Source organism: Momordica charantia (assembly GCF_013281855.1).
Source record: "Momordica charantia cultivar OHB3-1 chromosome 1 unlocalized genomic scaffold, Mcharantia_2.0 BLBB01000001.1, whole genome shotgun sequence".
Taxonomy (NCBI): Eukaryota; Viridiplantae; Streptophyta; class Magnoliopsida; order Cucurbitales; family Cucurbitaceae; genus Momordica; species Momordica charantia.
Genome location: NW_028275157.1, coordinates 16,052,768 through 16,069,431, shown reverse-complemented (window position 1 = coordinate 16,069,431; position 16,664 = coordinate 16,052,768). Strand labels below are relative to the sequence as shown.

Here is a 16,664-nt window from a genome sequence, read left to right as displayed (position 1 = left end):
GAGTTTTACGTTAGTGACATCTGTATTTTTCAAGTCCGTATCGAACTTTTGCGAAATTAGTCACAGGTAACATTGTCTAGTCTTTCTCGCCTCGGACACATATTTTCAAGCAAGAGAACAACGTGGTAAACTCTGATCCTATCCGTAATAGCTGCAATTTTTAAAATTTAAGTCTTAACGTTTGAACTTCGGTACATTTTTCAACCAAATTATTATGCACATGATTTATTTTAGGTGTGAAGTATCATTATCCATAAAATTAATTTAGGCCGTCAAAGGACAAACCTATTTTAATTTAGATTCACCACGTTGGTCAAAAGAGACTCTCTCTCTCCATGTGACAAAACAGAAGAGAAGCAATATTCCTAATTGAATTTTATCTTTAATTCTGTAAAAGAGAAACGTGTGGTTTGAGGGGAGGGATTATTCAGGTACGTCTGCACACACCGATTAATTACGTGATTACGAATCAGAATTGAAGATTATGAGTGCTAATGAAAATGAACGGCAGAGATGAGATCACCGTTAACGGATGGTCAAATCAAAGATAAGGTCAAGATCCGGTTGCCGATGTGTCGGGCGTGTACGACGGACCCCACTTTCCCTCTCTCTTCCGTTTCTGTTCCTTTTGTCGTTTTGCTTTCCCTTTGGGTTCCGCTGTTGCAATTTCCAATTTAGTTTTAGCCTTTAGGTTCATAATCTGAAATTTACTTAAATATATACCTTACTTGGCTTTAATGTAAATGTAATTGATTTTTACCCATGGCTGCAATTTATCAATTAACTAAGTAATCAAGGTTGAATCATAAGTTTATTACTTGACTTTCAAAAGGACGACGATTTTGGATGGCCAACCAAGAAGTAGACACCTTGAGTTTTAAGTGATGGGTCTCCCACTTACTTGGTAGTGATCAGAGTCCTTCCCTTTTATAGAAGCAGGTGGCCAACCAAGAAGGACGACGATTTTGGATGTAAGGACGCGCCGAGCTGTACAAGACCCTGATGGATAGACGGATGTTTCCGACAGTCAGTGGCAGGTCTGTCCCTCGACAGATTATAGGTTTCAGGCAACATTCTTCGACGTCTCTCCCGCACAGCTATGGTGGTGACACGTTTTGTACATCACACAGAGTATGGTGTTAACAATCTGTGGTTCTGTAATTTGCTGTCGTTCTTGGAATCCGACTCGTATCTGCTCAAACTTCTTGCTTACCACTTTTAATTTTATGTTTAATAGATAATATTCTCGTCAGACATGTTAAAATAATGAAATTAATAATAAATAAGTACAGGACGCAGCAACAAAAAATTTAAGAATGTATTTTTAAAAAAATAACAATCAGTCGTGGGAACTTAACAATAAATTGATGGTACTAAAAAGTGTCCTAAAATTTTGGGGAAAGGAGGTTTTGGTGGGAAGTTGAATTCACAAATCACAGAGAATGCTACTTGTCCAGCTGTAAAGATGAACTTTTTGAGCTACGCAACTGCAAATTTGTCCTTCAATGTTACCCATTATATTGCGTTAAATTAACACCGCACGTGTCGAACCATTGCTACTTTTCTTTTTCTTTTCCATTTTTAAACTTTACTTAACTCTGCATGGAGACTCTAAAACCAACTCATCAACATTCTATATTGCCTTCTAATCCCACAAATCTAAAATTTAAACATTATTTAATTCTGACATTTGAAGTTATTGGCTCAACAAAAGCTTATAATAATACAATTAATATGTATACCGTATCCCATTTCTATTATAAATAATATAGACCAACAAACAATAAAATAGTTTCCAACAAACAATAAAATAGTTTATATCACCTTAAATATATATTGGTGTGTATCAATCAAGAGAATTTTTACATTTTAACTTAATGGTTTTGAAAAGAGATATAACAAATGCATGTTGCTTCGAAATTTACGATTCGTCCCACCTCTAGTGTTGATTGTGAGAATGAGCTAGTCTAGTCACCATGAATAGTTGTGCAAAGTATGTGGTAGTAGTCCACACAAGATAGTAACGTATAGTGCGTCTAGGTTTGAGAAATATTAGACTGAACTTGAATCAAGGTAAGTAGTGTGCTTTGAACATCTTCACAATCGGTGGTGATCATGCATCTCAAAAACTTACAAAATGTGAGTGCAGCTCGAATCAAGCTGCTTTTTGGATACTTTCTCCAATAAATAAGGAATAGATTTCACATATATACCCTCATACTTGTCCAACACACTTCAATATTTATATCAAACCAAATGTGTGCTAAACTAAAGTAAGAGTCAAAATTGCATACCTCGCATGTTAGGAAATTTTGAAGAAATTGTGTTTATGATTTTTCCACAATGAATCTTGCATGTCACATTTGCCACCGTGAAAGAATTAGTCTGTCACATCTAAGCCGTGAAACACAAGACTACCCAAATCTTCTAACTTGTGGTGATAACCTATGGCTTACCCATATCAAAATGGGTAAATGTGGCCTCCACACGGACTCATACCATGACCAAGTCAAGTAGGCTCGAGTTGGCTCACCCTAGCCAACCAAGTTGGCTAAACCTATCGCCAAAATTCTTCCCAACTCTTTAATCTAATTGTTTTAGCCCAGTGATATATCCATATTTATTATTGTGCCCAACAAAATACTTGAACAACTCATCTTATCCATAACAAGTGGCCTCATAAAAAAAGTTGTACTCTTGACCTTTTGTCACTTAGTGATAAGGATGAGTAAATGTTTACGATTCTCAAAAATATAACTCAATTATGAAAGCTTAAAATATTATACAATTAACTACTTCACCTTTATTGCCTATTGTGTATCATGGAGAAATAGTAATAAATAAATAAATAAATAAGGAAGAAAGAACTGTATATAATTATGATCCATGTTGACATCAATTTTTCTGTAATAATACTTGGATAATTTTGGGTATTAATTAATTTAGATACAATTGTAATGTTGGGCGGCTGTTTCAATATTAGAGATAATTTGCAAAATAAAAAAAGTGGAAAAGAAAAAATAGAAATTGAATTAAAAACATGGTCCAAATTCATGTTATGTTATGAATGAAGTTACGCGGAAAGTCCATAAATTAGCTTGTTTCCAAAAAAAATATAAATAAAAGAAAATAAAAAAGAAAACAAATGGCGAATCCTGTGAATACCGCTTCTCTCCGCATCAAGAAACTGTATTCATAAACTACTTTTTTTTTTTTTTTACTTTTTCAAACTTAAAGAAACCCAATTCTATATTTATTTGGTATAAATTATAAATTTATTGAGTTATATAAAATCCATTTTTTACCGATGCGAGCATAACTCAACGGTAATTAACATATATTTCAAACTAAAAGATTGTGAGTTCGATCCTACGCTCTACATATAATAATAAAACCCCCTCTTTTACACTCTAAACTAAATAGTAAATAATCAGACACGTAATTAAATTTCTAAACGGCATAAAAAGTTATATAAATTCAAATATTTATCACTTATTTATTTGAAAAATCTAATTACATTTTTTTAATTTAATTTAGAGGGAAGGATTTCAACTTCCAGAAGTAAAGTAAGAATTGAGTTTCTATACTTTATATACTTTTTTATCATTTCTTTATTTATAATTAAATTTTCAACTTCTATGCTTAAAATTGCTAGAACGATAGGCATTAATTCATCACTTAGAACAATAATTATCACCTAAAATTTGCCCATACCCCTAAACTAATAAACATTGCAATATATATTCTTTTGCAACATAACATTACAATTACAATATATAATTCCATGCTTTAATTTCTAAATGTTTTAAAATCTTTTTTGGGTCGATTAATATTCAGTAACTTTTGTACTGATTCTTATTTTTAAAAAACTTTTGTACTGAAAAAAAATAAAATTAAAGTTGAAGTAACAATTTAGAATATGAACTTTAGCATAATTTATACCGTTTAAAATTTGTAACTATTTAGTTCTTGAACGTTATTATGGTACTAAATTTATAGCTTAAAATTTGTATGATTGGCAGCACAAACATAGCCTACCAATTAAGGTATTTTGTTCATTCTCTTGATATTAGAGATTTAAATTTAAAGTAGTTTTTAAAAGCTTTGTTATTTTTGAATTTTGGCTTAGAATTATAGAGAATTAGCATCGATAGTTGTAGATAATAAAAATAAGGTTCTTCGAACTAGCAAGAGTCCAAGTCATTTCTGGTTGGACTTGGGATCGTGGTCATCTGTCTCTGGTTTGCCGACAACCATATGTGAGCTGCCTCATATGGCTATTCGTAAAAACTTAAACTCTCTCTAAATAAAAATAAATAAAACTTTTTCAAAAAGCCTTCGTCCCCAAAAATACGTGTCAGGATTCAAGTGATTCACCGAAGCGACGAGGGAGCTTCCTCCAACTCGAATGCTGGTCGAGCCTATTGGATCTTCCTATCCCGTGGCACCACTAGAGCAAATGTTTATTCATAATCAATCACACTCCACTGTGAGAAGAATGAGGAAGCTCTTCAAGAGATGAGACCTAAGATCTTGCCTTTCCATCATATGACAAAAACATTGTTGGGTCAAATAGGTTAAGCATAATTTTCTAGAACAAACAATAATTATCAAACCGGACCTAAACTGTTTCTGGAATTAAAATCAAAGTCAAATGTATTTTTTAACCTCACCTCAGGGAAAAAGAAAAGAAAAAAAAACATATGCCTCCGGAACCCATTTGTTTACCATTGTGTGTCTCATAAAGAGGGAGAAAGAAAGAAAAAAAATAATGGAGATGAGTCAGAGACAATCACTGCATACTCTATTTTGTTAAATTAGATGCTATGCTCTCTGCATTTGTAATGCATGGAATCTTTCTTCAACAACTCTTTTACATTTACATTGCAATTCCCATTTTTTTATAATTCCTCCTCTAATCTTTAACTTAATTCCTCTTCTTTCTTATAATCATCCATTCAATCCCTATTCTATTCTTTACTCATTTTCACACAATTTTTTCTCTCCCTCTCTTTACTCTCTAGTTTTGTTTTTTCCACTTGTGACTCTCCCTTCGGCCTTCCGCCTCGATTTTCTGACTCCCCCCTTTTTAAAATCCCCCACTTCCCCTTTCTCCATTTCTCCATCTTCTCCCCCTTCTTCACCCCCTTCCACTAGTTGAAACCTCTTCAACTTCCACTCTCTTTAATGGTTCTGTAATTCATTCCCATCTGAAACCGTCGTCTGAATCTTCCAAAACTCCACAGCTTTGTGTGATTGATTGGTTGTTTGTTTGATGATGGCTCAAAAGCACTTGCACCAGCTGCTTGAAGAGGATCAAGAACCCTTTCATTTGAACAGCTACATTGCTGAGAAACGTGTTAATCTCAAAAGGGTTTCTCCTAAATCCGATTTGCAAGTCCACAAACGAAAACCCATCTCCACAACTTCAATTTTCCAGGGAAATTTCTGCAGGAATGCTTGTTTTACGTCCTTCCAGCCCTCGCCGGACCTTAGGAAATCGCCGCTCTTTGAGTTTCATTCCCCGGCTAGAAACAGCCCCAATGCTATTTTCCTCCATGTCCCGGCCAGGACTGCCGCTCTGCTTCTTGAAGCCGCTCTCAAGATTCATAAACAGAAATCGTCTCCCAAAATTAAAAAGACCCAGATTAAGAATCAAGGGCTTGCGCGGTTTGGGTCGGTTCTAAAGAGATTAACTCTTCGAAATCGAAACACCAACCGTCAATCTGAAGCTTGCGGTAGTGGAGGGGATTTGGCGTCGTTTGGGCAAAGAAAAAGCTCCATTCGAAGGAAATTAACGCAGGGTGAGACCAGCTCCTACAATGGAAGGTCTAGCTATGGCTTCTGGTCGGAGAGCAACGAAGAAGAAAGATCAATGGATTTGGGGACTTCGTGCAGTAGCCAATCTGAGGATTCAGAGGAGACTTCTGTTGCTTATTTGGGGGGAGATTACTGCGAAAGCCCTTTTCGATTTGTTCTCCAGCGAAGCCCGTCCTACGGTTGTCGGACGCCGGGTTTCCAGTCGCCGGCGATCTCTCCCTGTCGCCGTAACAAAGAGGTATGTCAAAATCATCATCTCTAGTTTGAAATTTTACTCTGTTTTTGGGAAATCCGTTACCTCTTTTGGGGGGGTAGTGACTTTTTTGAACTTTGACATTAAATGCTCTGAGTGTTCTTGATAGTACTTGTAAGCATATCTCTGCAATATAGATCGTTTTCTCTTTTTTCACTTTCTCTGAGGACTTGAGGCTCTGTCTGGTAGGGTAACTATTTGCTTAAGACAGACAAAAACCACTTTCTTTTTTGTTATTGTATTGCAGAATGCCTCACCCCTTCCTTTTTATAGAATACAGTAACTTTTTACGGTACAAGTTTCTGGCCAATTCTTTTGAACTTTTTTATCTGATCAAAAGAGATTACCCACATGTTGATTAGTTTGAAGAGGTTAATCTAATTGGTTAAATTCACTGATGAACCTTTGAAAGTTCATTTGGATGGTTGAAAATCTGATTAGCTGATTGGGCTTTTACGCACTAGTGATCAATCAATTGAAAAAGTTTGACTGATTTACAGTTTCTATTCAAGGTTAAAATTTGTCTATTGTGAAAGAAGGGGAATTGAGTAGGGAATCTGGATTTGATGTTTTACATTACCCATGATCCTGATTTTTTGAATTTTGTCTGAATCTTCCTACAGGACAAAACGATTGACGGTGGAGAAAGCTTGAAGAAATTTCAGGTGGTAGAAGATGAAGAAGATAAGGAGCAATGTAGTCCTGTGTCTATATTGGACACTCCTTTTGATGACAGTTACGATGAACGGCATGACGACCGGGTGAGGGACAGGGTCGAAGATTACGATTTGGAATGCAGCTATGCAGCTGTCCAAAGTAAGTAGCTTTTGGTATTGAAACAACTGTTAAAAGCCACCATTTTCATGCCCTTTTTCAATCACCTATGTAAGTAATGGGAGATTACAAGTCCAGAACTTGTGGTGATCTCTGGTTTCGAATTTGGGATGTTCTTTGTTTATTAAGAAGATAGTTTCCGAGTCGGTGAAGTTCATAAGATGGTTAATGATCTGCTGCAGTTTGTGAAGCAACTTGTTTCAATTCAGTTGGAGCTTCAGTTCTTTCATTCAAATTATCAACAGCAATGTTTCTGATCTCCATTTTTACATTTGTTAGGAACGAAGCAGCAACTATTAAACAAGCTTCGCAGATTCGAGCGACTCGCAGACTTGGATCCAATTGAACTCGAGAAAATAATGGTAGACGAACAACAATACGAGAGAGATTACGACTACTTTAGTAGTGAAGAATGTGAATATTACAAGTCACCAGTTCAGTGGCATAATGAAAATGACATCGAATGGTTTGTGAAAGAGGTTGCGAGCGATACAAGCTCTTGCAAATCCCAACGATTCCTCCCTCAAGACATGAGGAAACTTGTCATAGATCTCATTGCAGAAGAAGAGGCAGATCAAAGAAATCGCAACACGAGAGAGGAGGTGATACAAAGGGTTTGCAAGAGGTTGGAGCTGTGGAAAGAGGTGGAATTCAACACCATAGACATGATGGTGGAAGAAGATTTGAAGAAGGAAGTTGATGAGTGGAAGAAAAACCAGGAGCAGAGAGGAGAGGCAGCCATTGATTTGGAGCTTGCAATCTTCAGCCTGCTGGTGGAGGAATTGGCAGTGGAACTTGCTCCTTGAAAAGGCAAAAGTTTTGGCAAAGTTTCTACTAAATCTTGCTGCGCCGAAGCTTTTTCTTTCACAAAATATTAATTCAATTGGTTATTGAACTGTAGTGTAGTACATGAACTATATGTATATGTAATCATGTATGTAGCAGAGGGTGGCCTAGGAGTCTTTGCTCAATGGTCATGTATATTCTAAATGCCTTTCACATCCAAAACGTCATTTCATTTATTACACGAGCGTTCAAAAATCCCGACAACTCGAAAAAACTGAACAACCCAACTCAACTCATATGCATTTGGTTGATTTGATTGTATCGTCTTCATATGATGAAGTCAAATTTAATTGAATCTGGATTGGTTCTGTTTTGTTTTCCTCTTCTATATCAATGGAAAATGCACACAATTGGAAAGCTGATACTTTATAAATGATTTGAACACTCAAAGAGTCGGATGTTCTCTAGTAAGTAGGGCCTATAAAGAGATTAAAAGGTTGGAAACAAAGGACAATCTTTTCAACCAAAAGTTGTAAAAAATGAAGAGGCTTCAAATGCTATTGCTAGTAGGTCAACATATCAAATACTGTGCTTTCAAACTTTCAATTCATAAAATAGTAACTATTTACTACTCTTATAATGATTTTAGTTTTTCTTACTATTAATATATCTATGGTTAAAAAGCATATTTGGTCCGTCTATTTTCATTAAAGTAACGATTTAGTCCCTGAACTTTTAATTGTAATGATTTAGTCCCTCTACTTTTATATGGATAACAATTTAGTCTCTGAACTTTAATATGTAACAATTTAATCCCTATCACGAAAATTCTCATCAAAATTAAGCGTCAATTTTTGTCATATATGGATTTAATTTTTGTGATTTATAAACTAATTTGATCCTTCATCGGTTTATCGGTCTACATATATAAAAAAATAACCAAAAAAATTCACAATGGAAACCAAATCATTACACAAACTTTAAACTTCAAAAACTAAATTGTTACATTCTAAATTTCATGGATTAAATTGTTACCAATTTGAAAGTTCGGGGACTAAATCGTTACTTCAACTAAAGTATAAGGACTAAAAGTGTTATTTAACCTTGTTTATGAAATCTATTTTCTAAAATATTATTGATGAGGAATTCAGCTCATTATATTTTATCTCAGAGTAGATGCACCTTACATATATTGTAACATAGCTCAATTGATTGCAAATATAGCAATACCATTTTCAAAATTAAATAAAGCTCATCCCCAACCTACGACGAAAAATACTATAATAACCTTGAAACTAACCATAGTTTTTTCCTCCACGATGTCTTAACCTATCACGATAGACGTCTTGATTGATAGACGCTAACTAGTGAATTATCAAGATAAAAAAAGAGTCAAGTAAAAATAAGTGAGCTTAAAAAAATTGACATATTCCTAGGATTTTAGTCCGTCTCATGCTGAAATTTCCATAAAGTTGCAACTAGACAACACCATATATTGGAAGTGATAATGGGATTTAGGCAATTAATTAATGGGCTGTCAATACACAAGAAACATGCATTTTCATCCATCTAGACATTAATTCACTGATTTTAAAATAAATATATTTAAATTTACTATTGATATACTTAAGTTAAAACTTTGTTTAATCAATTATAAATAAACAACTAACTAAAAATAATTCCTTCATTTTATCTCTCAATCAAGAATTTACTACATTGATTAATCTCCAAGAATAAAAAAAATTACTAATTGATAAAATAATATGTCCCCTCATTGAAATTTTCAATAGTATAATGATAATGAAACCCATAAATACTATTAGAAAAAAGTTGATAATTTTTAGATAGGTTGTAGTGGAGGGGAGGGGGAGATTGATTGGCCAAATTAAATTGGAAAGGCAGATTAATTCAAATAGTTGGTTTTGGGTGTTGAAAAAAATAATAAAAAGTTTAGTTGTCTTGTCACAATATTGGGAGGCAGTGAGTTGTCATACTTAAGAAAAGGGCTTAATCATGAACCCTAAGAAAGGTAAAAGGTCTTAGTTTAAGTATCTAATATTCATGTTTTCTCTTTTATTTGCAAAAGTTTCTTCCTTTTTTAATCACCCATCTTATCCAACACTATTCATTTCATCTCACCTAACTTTGCCTCTATGGTGGAAGCTTCGTATAGTTTATATTTCAATTTTAGTTGTATTTTTTGTTTTTGTTTTTGAGTTTCGATGTGGACGAAGATTTGAACCCTTGACTTTTTTATCCCAGATATATATCTTGTTCAGTTGAGTTAATCATTGATAAAAATTAAGGATGAAGATTTAAGCCTTCAATCTCAAGAGAAGTGTAAAAGATCTCCCATCGAAAAAATCGAGAGACTTAACAAGGTTTATAAAGATATGAGCTAGTTTACATGCTCAAACGAGCATCTGGTCCAAAACAAAGAAAGAATCCGACAAAGATGGGTGACTTCATCTTGAAAAGGTATGTTAAGGATTTCGCATCTAAAATGTCAAGATATACCCAAGGTCTCTTATTGGCTCTTTTGCGCTCACCAATTCTGGATCTTACCTTTTGGACCAGATGCTCATTTTAGTTTTTTGGACTCTTATACCGATTCATTGGTTTTTTTCATCTCAAACTCAATTAGCAATTAATAGAATAACTCATGTATACTATAAACATTTATTAAAGCTACTGTCATTTAATCTTTACGATGTAGGATTCTTAATATGTCATCATCTTGACAAGTGGAGGAATAGCTCACGTTTGTTAAAGCTACTCTCATTTAATTTTTATAATGTGGGATTCTTAATATGCTCGCTCAAAATTGTGGCACTTTTTAGACTCGAGACTAGTTTTGGGATAGGGAGGGGCAACCACCTTTTTGGTCATCAACTCAAATATAATACACATATATATATCGTGAGGTCATTTATCTCATTATTGCGTTGCAAATCTTTGTTAGAAGAAAGAAAAAGGAGAGATCTAGTGAGTGAGTGGCATTTTGGCCACAAACATCAGTGTGTGGTACTGATGTTGAAACTCATCAACTTCATTTTCTGATATCTGCAAATTTCCAACCCCAACCCAGATGTATCCACCATGAACATGATCAACATGAACCTGAACCTGAATCTGAACCGGCCTTACAACAACGCATGCAGTTCATCAACAACTGGTCTGCACCAATTCTCAATCCATAAAATGCCTCCCCGGATCATCCAATTCCACACACACCCCTCAGAAATAAAAACATCATCTTTAATATTTAGAATTACCATGTACTTCTCCAAAACCAAAACTGGCCCCAACCCCACTTCCGGCTACCGGGGGGTGCGGCGGAGGAGCTCCGGCAAATGGGTGTCGGAGATCCGGGAGCCCAGGAAACCCAATAGGATTTGGTTGGGGACATTCCCTACGCCGGAAATGGCCGCCGTTGCGTACGACGTCGCGGCGCTGGCTCTGAAGGGCCCCGACGCCGACCTCAACTTTCCGAACTCGGCGTCGTCGCTGCCCGTGCCTGCCTCCACCTCTGCACGTGATATTCAGGCTGCAGCCACCTCCGCCGCAGCGGCAATAGGGGCGGCCGCGGCGGCCGCGGGGATAGGGATGAGGATGGATGGTAATTCGCTGAGTAGTAATGAAGGAAGTGGAAGTGGAAGTAGAATGGAAGAAGAAGAAGAATATGGAGTTGTGGGGGAATTTGGGGGATTTGTGGAGGAAGATATGATATTTGATATGCCAAATATTCTGATGAACATGGCTGAAGGAATGCTTCTTACTCCTCCTTCCTTCAACTTCAACAATAATCTAAATCCTCCAAATGATCATTTTGATTATGCTACAACCTATGCACCTCAAGATACCCTTTGGGATTTCCCTTAGACATCTCTCTCATGTTTTAATCCAAAAATTTAGTAACTTTTAACACTGCAAAATTCGAAATACAGATGTCTTTCGCTAATAAACTATCTTTACGTTGTTTGGATTTAGTGACTTTTTGCTCTATATAAATGAAATCATTTTGTCATTGTTTCAGCTTCCATTTAGTTTATGGGATCAGACGGATTAGAAAATTGAATAGTGATTGTGTTATTTTGGTAGAATGAAGATGCTAAAGTAATTTCCTGAGTTTAGTGATTGCTCCTAATATTAGCCATTTGTTTACTGATAACTTCTTTACTTTGTTGTTGGTCAAACTATAAGGACTTGGAAAGTAGAAAAGCTGTTATAAAAACGTATGTGAAGAAACTTGGTTTGGAAGTTTTGGAAAAGTTTGAATGATTTACATTTTTAGCATATATCAGTTTATCTGGTTTTTCAGAGTTGTAGGCCACACGTGTGCTTTCTTTTTCTTTTTCTTTTTTTTTCCCTCTTCTTATTGTTGACGTGTTGCTCTCAACTTTTCTGATGTGGCAACTGAAGATTGGTAATTTGTGAAGGGACAAGGTCTTGTTGGATGCTGACTGTTCATCTTCTTTCTCTTGTCAGCGTTCGTGGGAGAGAAAGGAAGAAAAAGTGATATTTTTTCTATTTTTCAAAAAACTAAAAAAACTTATATCCAATACCTAAATATTTTTCCATTCGAATTAACTTTACTTCTAATGGTCAAACTTGATGATTAATGGAACACAAACAACTCTGTTCTTCGTTGGAAGTTTCAACTACCCAATTCTAAAAGGGTTTCCAACTTTCATCTCACATCTTTTTTATTCCTTTTTATCTGTAGTGTTTTAGCAGTATTGAAAAGGAATATTGAATCGTCAAATCAGATTATTTGTTTAATAAATTTACAAGAGGTGTTCCCTCTTCTTTGTTAATGACATGCTTTGAGGAAAGTTGAAATAGTGAGAAGATTTTGAAGACATGGGAGAAAGTTTTCAGGCCTTTCAAGTAACAAATTATGAATTAAATTACCAATTTAGTTACTAAACTTCTAGGATTATATCTAATAGATTCTTAAAATTTACGAATTTATGTCATACAAAATTTAATTTGTGCCTGATAAGACCCCAACTTTTCAATTTTGAGTCTATTAGGTTGATGTATTTTAAAAAAATTATTGACTTGGTAGACACTTTTTTAGTTCAGAGATATATTAAACCTTTTTTAAAATTTTAAGAACTTATTGAAGGTTTATAGACTAAATTTGTAATTTAACCTAAATTTTAAATATTTTTTCTTTGGGTTTATTTCAGACACTTTTGAACAAGTAATTAGAGAACTATAGCTTAAAGATTATGGTACAACATTATCATGACCCGTCTTTTTATATATTTCAATGAAATACATAATTGATTATAAATATCCTAATAGAGAAGGTGAATAAAGTCCAAAGTTGGCAAAAGAATCTTAATGAAATTGGCAACGTAATATAGCTCAAATGTCATCTACTTCTTCCTTTGAGGTTAGAAGTGAAGTTGTAATCAAACTTGAACCTTTATGCCAACATTTGGTGGGGGAATTCAAAACAAGGTTAAAAGCTTCATTAGGCCAAGCCAGAGAGATGAAAAGACATCCAAATTGCTTAACAAAGTTGAATCGTGTGACATTTTGATGTGTGTGTATATGAAAAAAAAAAAAAAAAAAGAAGACATTACTAAGTAAAAAGTGGGTCTAGAGCAGCAATGAAAGATGGCAATGGAGCTTCCACGTCTAGTTGAGAGTGGGAGTGGAAAAAACTTCGAAGATTGCATGTTCCTTCAAAGTTCAAGGCATTTAATTGGACAGTTTGCGTTGATATCATTCCTATCAAACTAAATTTAAAGAAAAGGAAAATAGCAGCTGATATAAAATTGCAAAAGTGCTCTGCTCCCTCGAATTAGCCTCACAAGCAGGTCGAGTAAGAGTTGATTCGCTTCAACTGGGCAAGAACAACCATAGAATTCAAAACAATCTCATACAGTGCGGCAACATAATACAAAACTCCCATTATGAATGGTGTTATTAACTGATGAAAAAACCAAAATTACAACAGAAACCAGAAGATAACCAGTTCTTCCACTGAAATGTAATAACAAAAAACTTGCAAAAACCTCACATGGCGACGCTCATCAAGCTTATTACCAACGCCTACCATATAGCTTGATATTAGAATTGAAATTAGAAGAAAAAGAAGAGAACTACCCCTATGCCTGAGAATCCAAACACAATATGCCGCAGCCTTGTTGTCTACAAAGGCAATACCGAGTCCAATAACTCATCAATACTTGTAGTTATCCTGGTGGAGGCTCTCCGAGGCACCCTCAGTGAGCTTAGCATCACCCTTGTAAGTTCCCAGAGTTGCTTCGGAGTTGGCCTTGCACCTTACGAGCAAAGCACCCTGAGCCTTGGGGATGTTCTCATCCTTTCCAGCCCATGCCTTGAGAGTACTCTGCTGAAGAGCTCGTCCAAAGGAGAAAGAGAGAGACCATGGTTTCTTCCCCTTGAGTTTGTTCATCGCATTAAGGTTGATAGTGGCCTCCTCTTCGCTCTGTCCACCAGACAAGAACACCACAGCAGGAACTGCAGCAGGGACAGTGCGCTGAAGGGCACGGACAGTGTGCTCGGCAATCACTTCGGGTGCAACCTTTGCAGATTGAGATCCTGGGGTAACCATGTTGGGCTTCAACAAGGTCCCTTCAAGGAGGACATGGTGATCATTTAGAGCCTTGTAGCACGCAGCAAGAACACGTTCGGTTACATCAGCGCACTTGTGGATGTCATGAGGACCATCAACCAAGATCTCAGGCTCAACAATGGGTACAAGGCCATTCTCCTGGCATATGATGGCGTATCTGGCCAATCCATTGGCATTTTCGTTGATAGCCAACTGAGAAGGTTCATTATCGCCAATCTTGAGCACAGCACGCCATTTGGCAAAACGAGCACCAGCTTGGTAGTACTTTTGGCAGCGCTGAGCAAGGTCATCGAGACCCTGGGTTGTGGTCTCACCTTTGGTTCCGGCAAGTTCAACAGTACCCTTGTCAACCTTAATGCCAGGGAGTACACCACCTTCCTTCATGACATCGACGAAAGGCTTGCCTGCACAAAGGAATAAAGTGGAAAGAAATGGTGAGAACCACCCATACGTCTATAAGACTCAAAACGTTAAAAGGAAACAAACCACAATATTTACCATGACAAGAAAAGATCAAGTGATTAAGATAAGATACCTGCAGCAGTCTTCTGGTAGAGAGTTTCCTCGAACAGAATGATCCCACTGAGGTATTGGAGAGCACCAGGAGCAGTGAAAAGGAGCTCACGAAGGGCACGTCTGTTTGTTTCAACATTTTCGACATTGATACTGGAAAGACGCTTACCAATTGTGCCAGTTGACTCATCGGCAGCAAGAATACCCTTTCCAGGGGTTCCAATGTACGCAGCATTGGCAATAAGCTCATCTACACGGTAGAAAATACAGAAATGATGACAAATACCCGAATGGAGAACCGAGATCTCCTTTTAAAAAAAGTAACCAAGTGCAAAAACCCATCACATCAAAAGACCCAATGGAATTAGTCTTAAGATAAAAACAAAATTCGAAAAAATTGGCCATATATAAAGCAACCAAACTGTTTCATGCTCTCACTTCTTCTACAAGACAGAACAGAACTCAAAACATAGATCTGGACTTTGCGACCCTATTGATCTAACCACATGAAGAGCAGGAAATGATGGATCGGAACACCAAATAAATAGATACCTCTAAATCCCAGAGACAGAGGCGGGAAGCAAATAAGAAAAAACAAAAACATAGATCGAAAGAAACACAGTGAGAAAATGAAACAACCAACACTAGATCTCTATTCAGATCGGATGAAAGGTGAAATGCACGAGAAGAAAACAGAGTAAAAGAGTGTAGCAGAGATGATTACCAGCGTATTTGCCCCTGTAGCAAGACATCTTCAACACCTAAAAGTTAGGGATAAAAATGGAGCTTTCGGAAATCGGAAGAGAAATAGGGAAAATGGAACAGATATATGAAGATGGCAAAGAATTAGGGTTTATATGCAGAGCGGAAAGACCGAGAAATGTGCATCGCCACGGACTTCTCATCATTCCCACGTGACAATTCAACCAACGGGTATTTTTGTGATTTTACTCCTTTGCCCTTCTCCTTTACCAAACTCTACAATTTCGCTTTTTCTTTATTTATTCCACATAAATAATTTATGCATTAAATCTCGAAAAAATTAGAATTTGTGTCTACGTGCCATGTTTGTAAACTTGTTGCAAGAAAAAATATTTTACAGATATAATAATGTTTTCTTTTCCATTATCGATGATAATTGACAAAGTATATCACTAATATATCTAATATAAAATATATTAGTTTATGTGATAAATTACATATTTGGTATATCAATATAAATTATGTCACTTTTTTGTATCATTAATAAAATATATTGATATATTTAATATGATGTAAATCACTAAAAAAAATTAGTGGTTGTATTTGTATCACGTTCTATAAAACCCAGAATCTTATTAAATAATGTTTGAATTCATACCTAAGTATTGATTTTTATAATGTAATGGTCAGTTAATATTCAAATTCATTCCAAACAAAACACAGTAGATAAAATACTAATTTTTTTTAAGTAGAAATGTTGAAATCTTAATCTTGATTGGTCGTTGTACTAAAACAAATTTATAATATATACGATACTTTTTTTTAACAGTGAGATTACCAACCGAAGAGGGAAAAACCACTCCTAAATGCAACTCTCTTATCGACAATATCAGGAAATGCACGTAATCACTTTTTTTTTTTTTTGGTAGGTTTGTGCAAGTTTTTTCTTTTTCTCATTTTCTTTTTTCTTGGGCCCAAGAGAAGGAGGTCAAAAGGGGTAATGAAAAATTTTGAGCTCAAAAAGAAAAAAGGAAACTTCGACCGCCGCGGAGAGAGAGAAAATCTGTGGGTCATGGGGATTGGTTTTGGCCGTGGTTGGAAATAAGCCAAAACCGAGAGCGACACCCAGACCGCCATTAA

At 35.8% G+C, this 16,664-nt stretch overlaps 2 protein-coding genes and 1 pseudogene across 2 annotated transcripts; 2 read left to right on the top strand and 1 right to left on the bottom strand.

Moving 5' to 3' along the window:
* Window positions 1–4,861: 4,861 nt before the first annotated feature.
* Window positions 4,862–7,929, top strand: LOC111013540 (uncharacterized). The gene is made up of 3 exons (XM_022288003.2): window positions 4,862–6,058; window positions 6,697–6,889; window positions 7,187–7,929. The coding sequence occupies exons 1-3, from the start codon at window positions 5,276–5,278 to the stop codon at window positions 7,711–7,713; spliced, it is 1,503 nt and encodes a 500-aa protein (XP_022143695.2). The 5' UTR covers window positions 4,862–5,275; the 3' UTR covers window positions 7,714–7,929.
* A 2,727-nt stretch (window positions 7,930–10,656) lies between these two features.
* LOC111013541 (ethylene-responsive transcription factor ERF024 pseudogene) lies at window positions 10,657–11,720 on the top strand (annotated as a pseudogene).
* A 1,885-nt stretch (window positions 11,721–13,605) lies between these two features.
* LOC111013656 (fructose-bisphosphate aldolase 6, cytosolic) lies at window positions 13,606–15,706 on the bottom strand. Its single transcript, XM_022288145.2, has 3 exons — window positions 15,547–15,706; window positions 14,845–15,072; window positions 13,606–14,713 (listed from the first exon to the last, which is right to left on the bottom strand). The coding sequence occupies exons 1-3, from the start codon at window positions 15,572–15,574 to the stop codon at window positions 13,893–13,895; spliced, it is 1,077 nt and encodes a 358-aa protein (XP_022143837.1). The 5' UTR covers window positions 15,575–15,706; the 3' UTR covers window positions 13,606–13,892.
* Window positions 15,707–16,664: the final 958 nt, after the last annotated feature.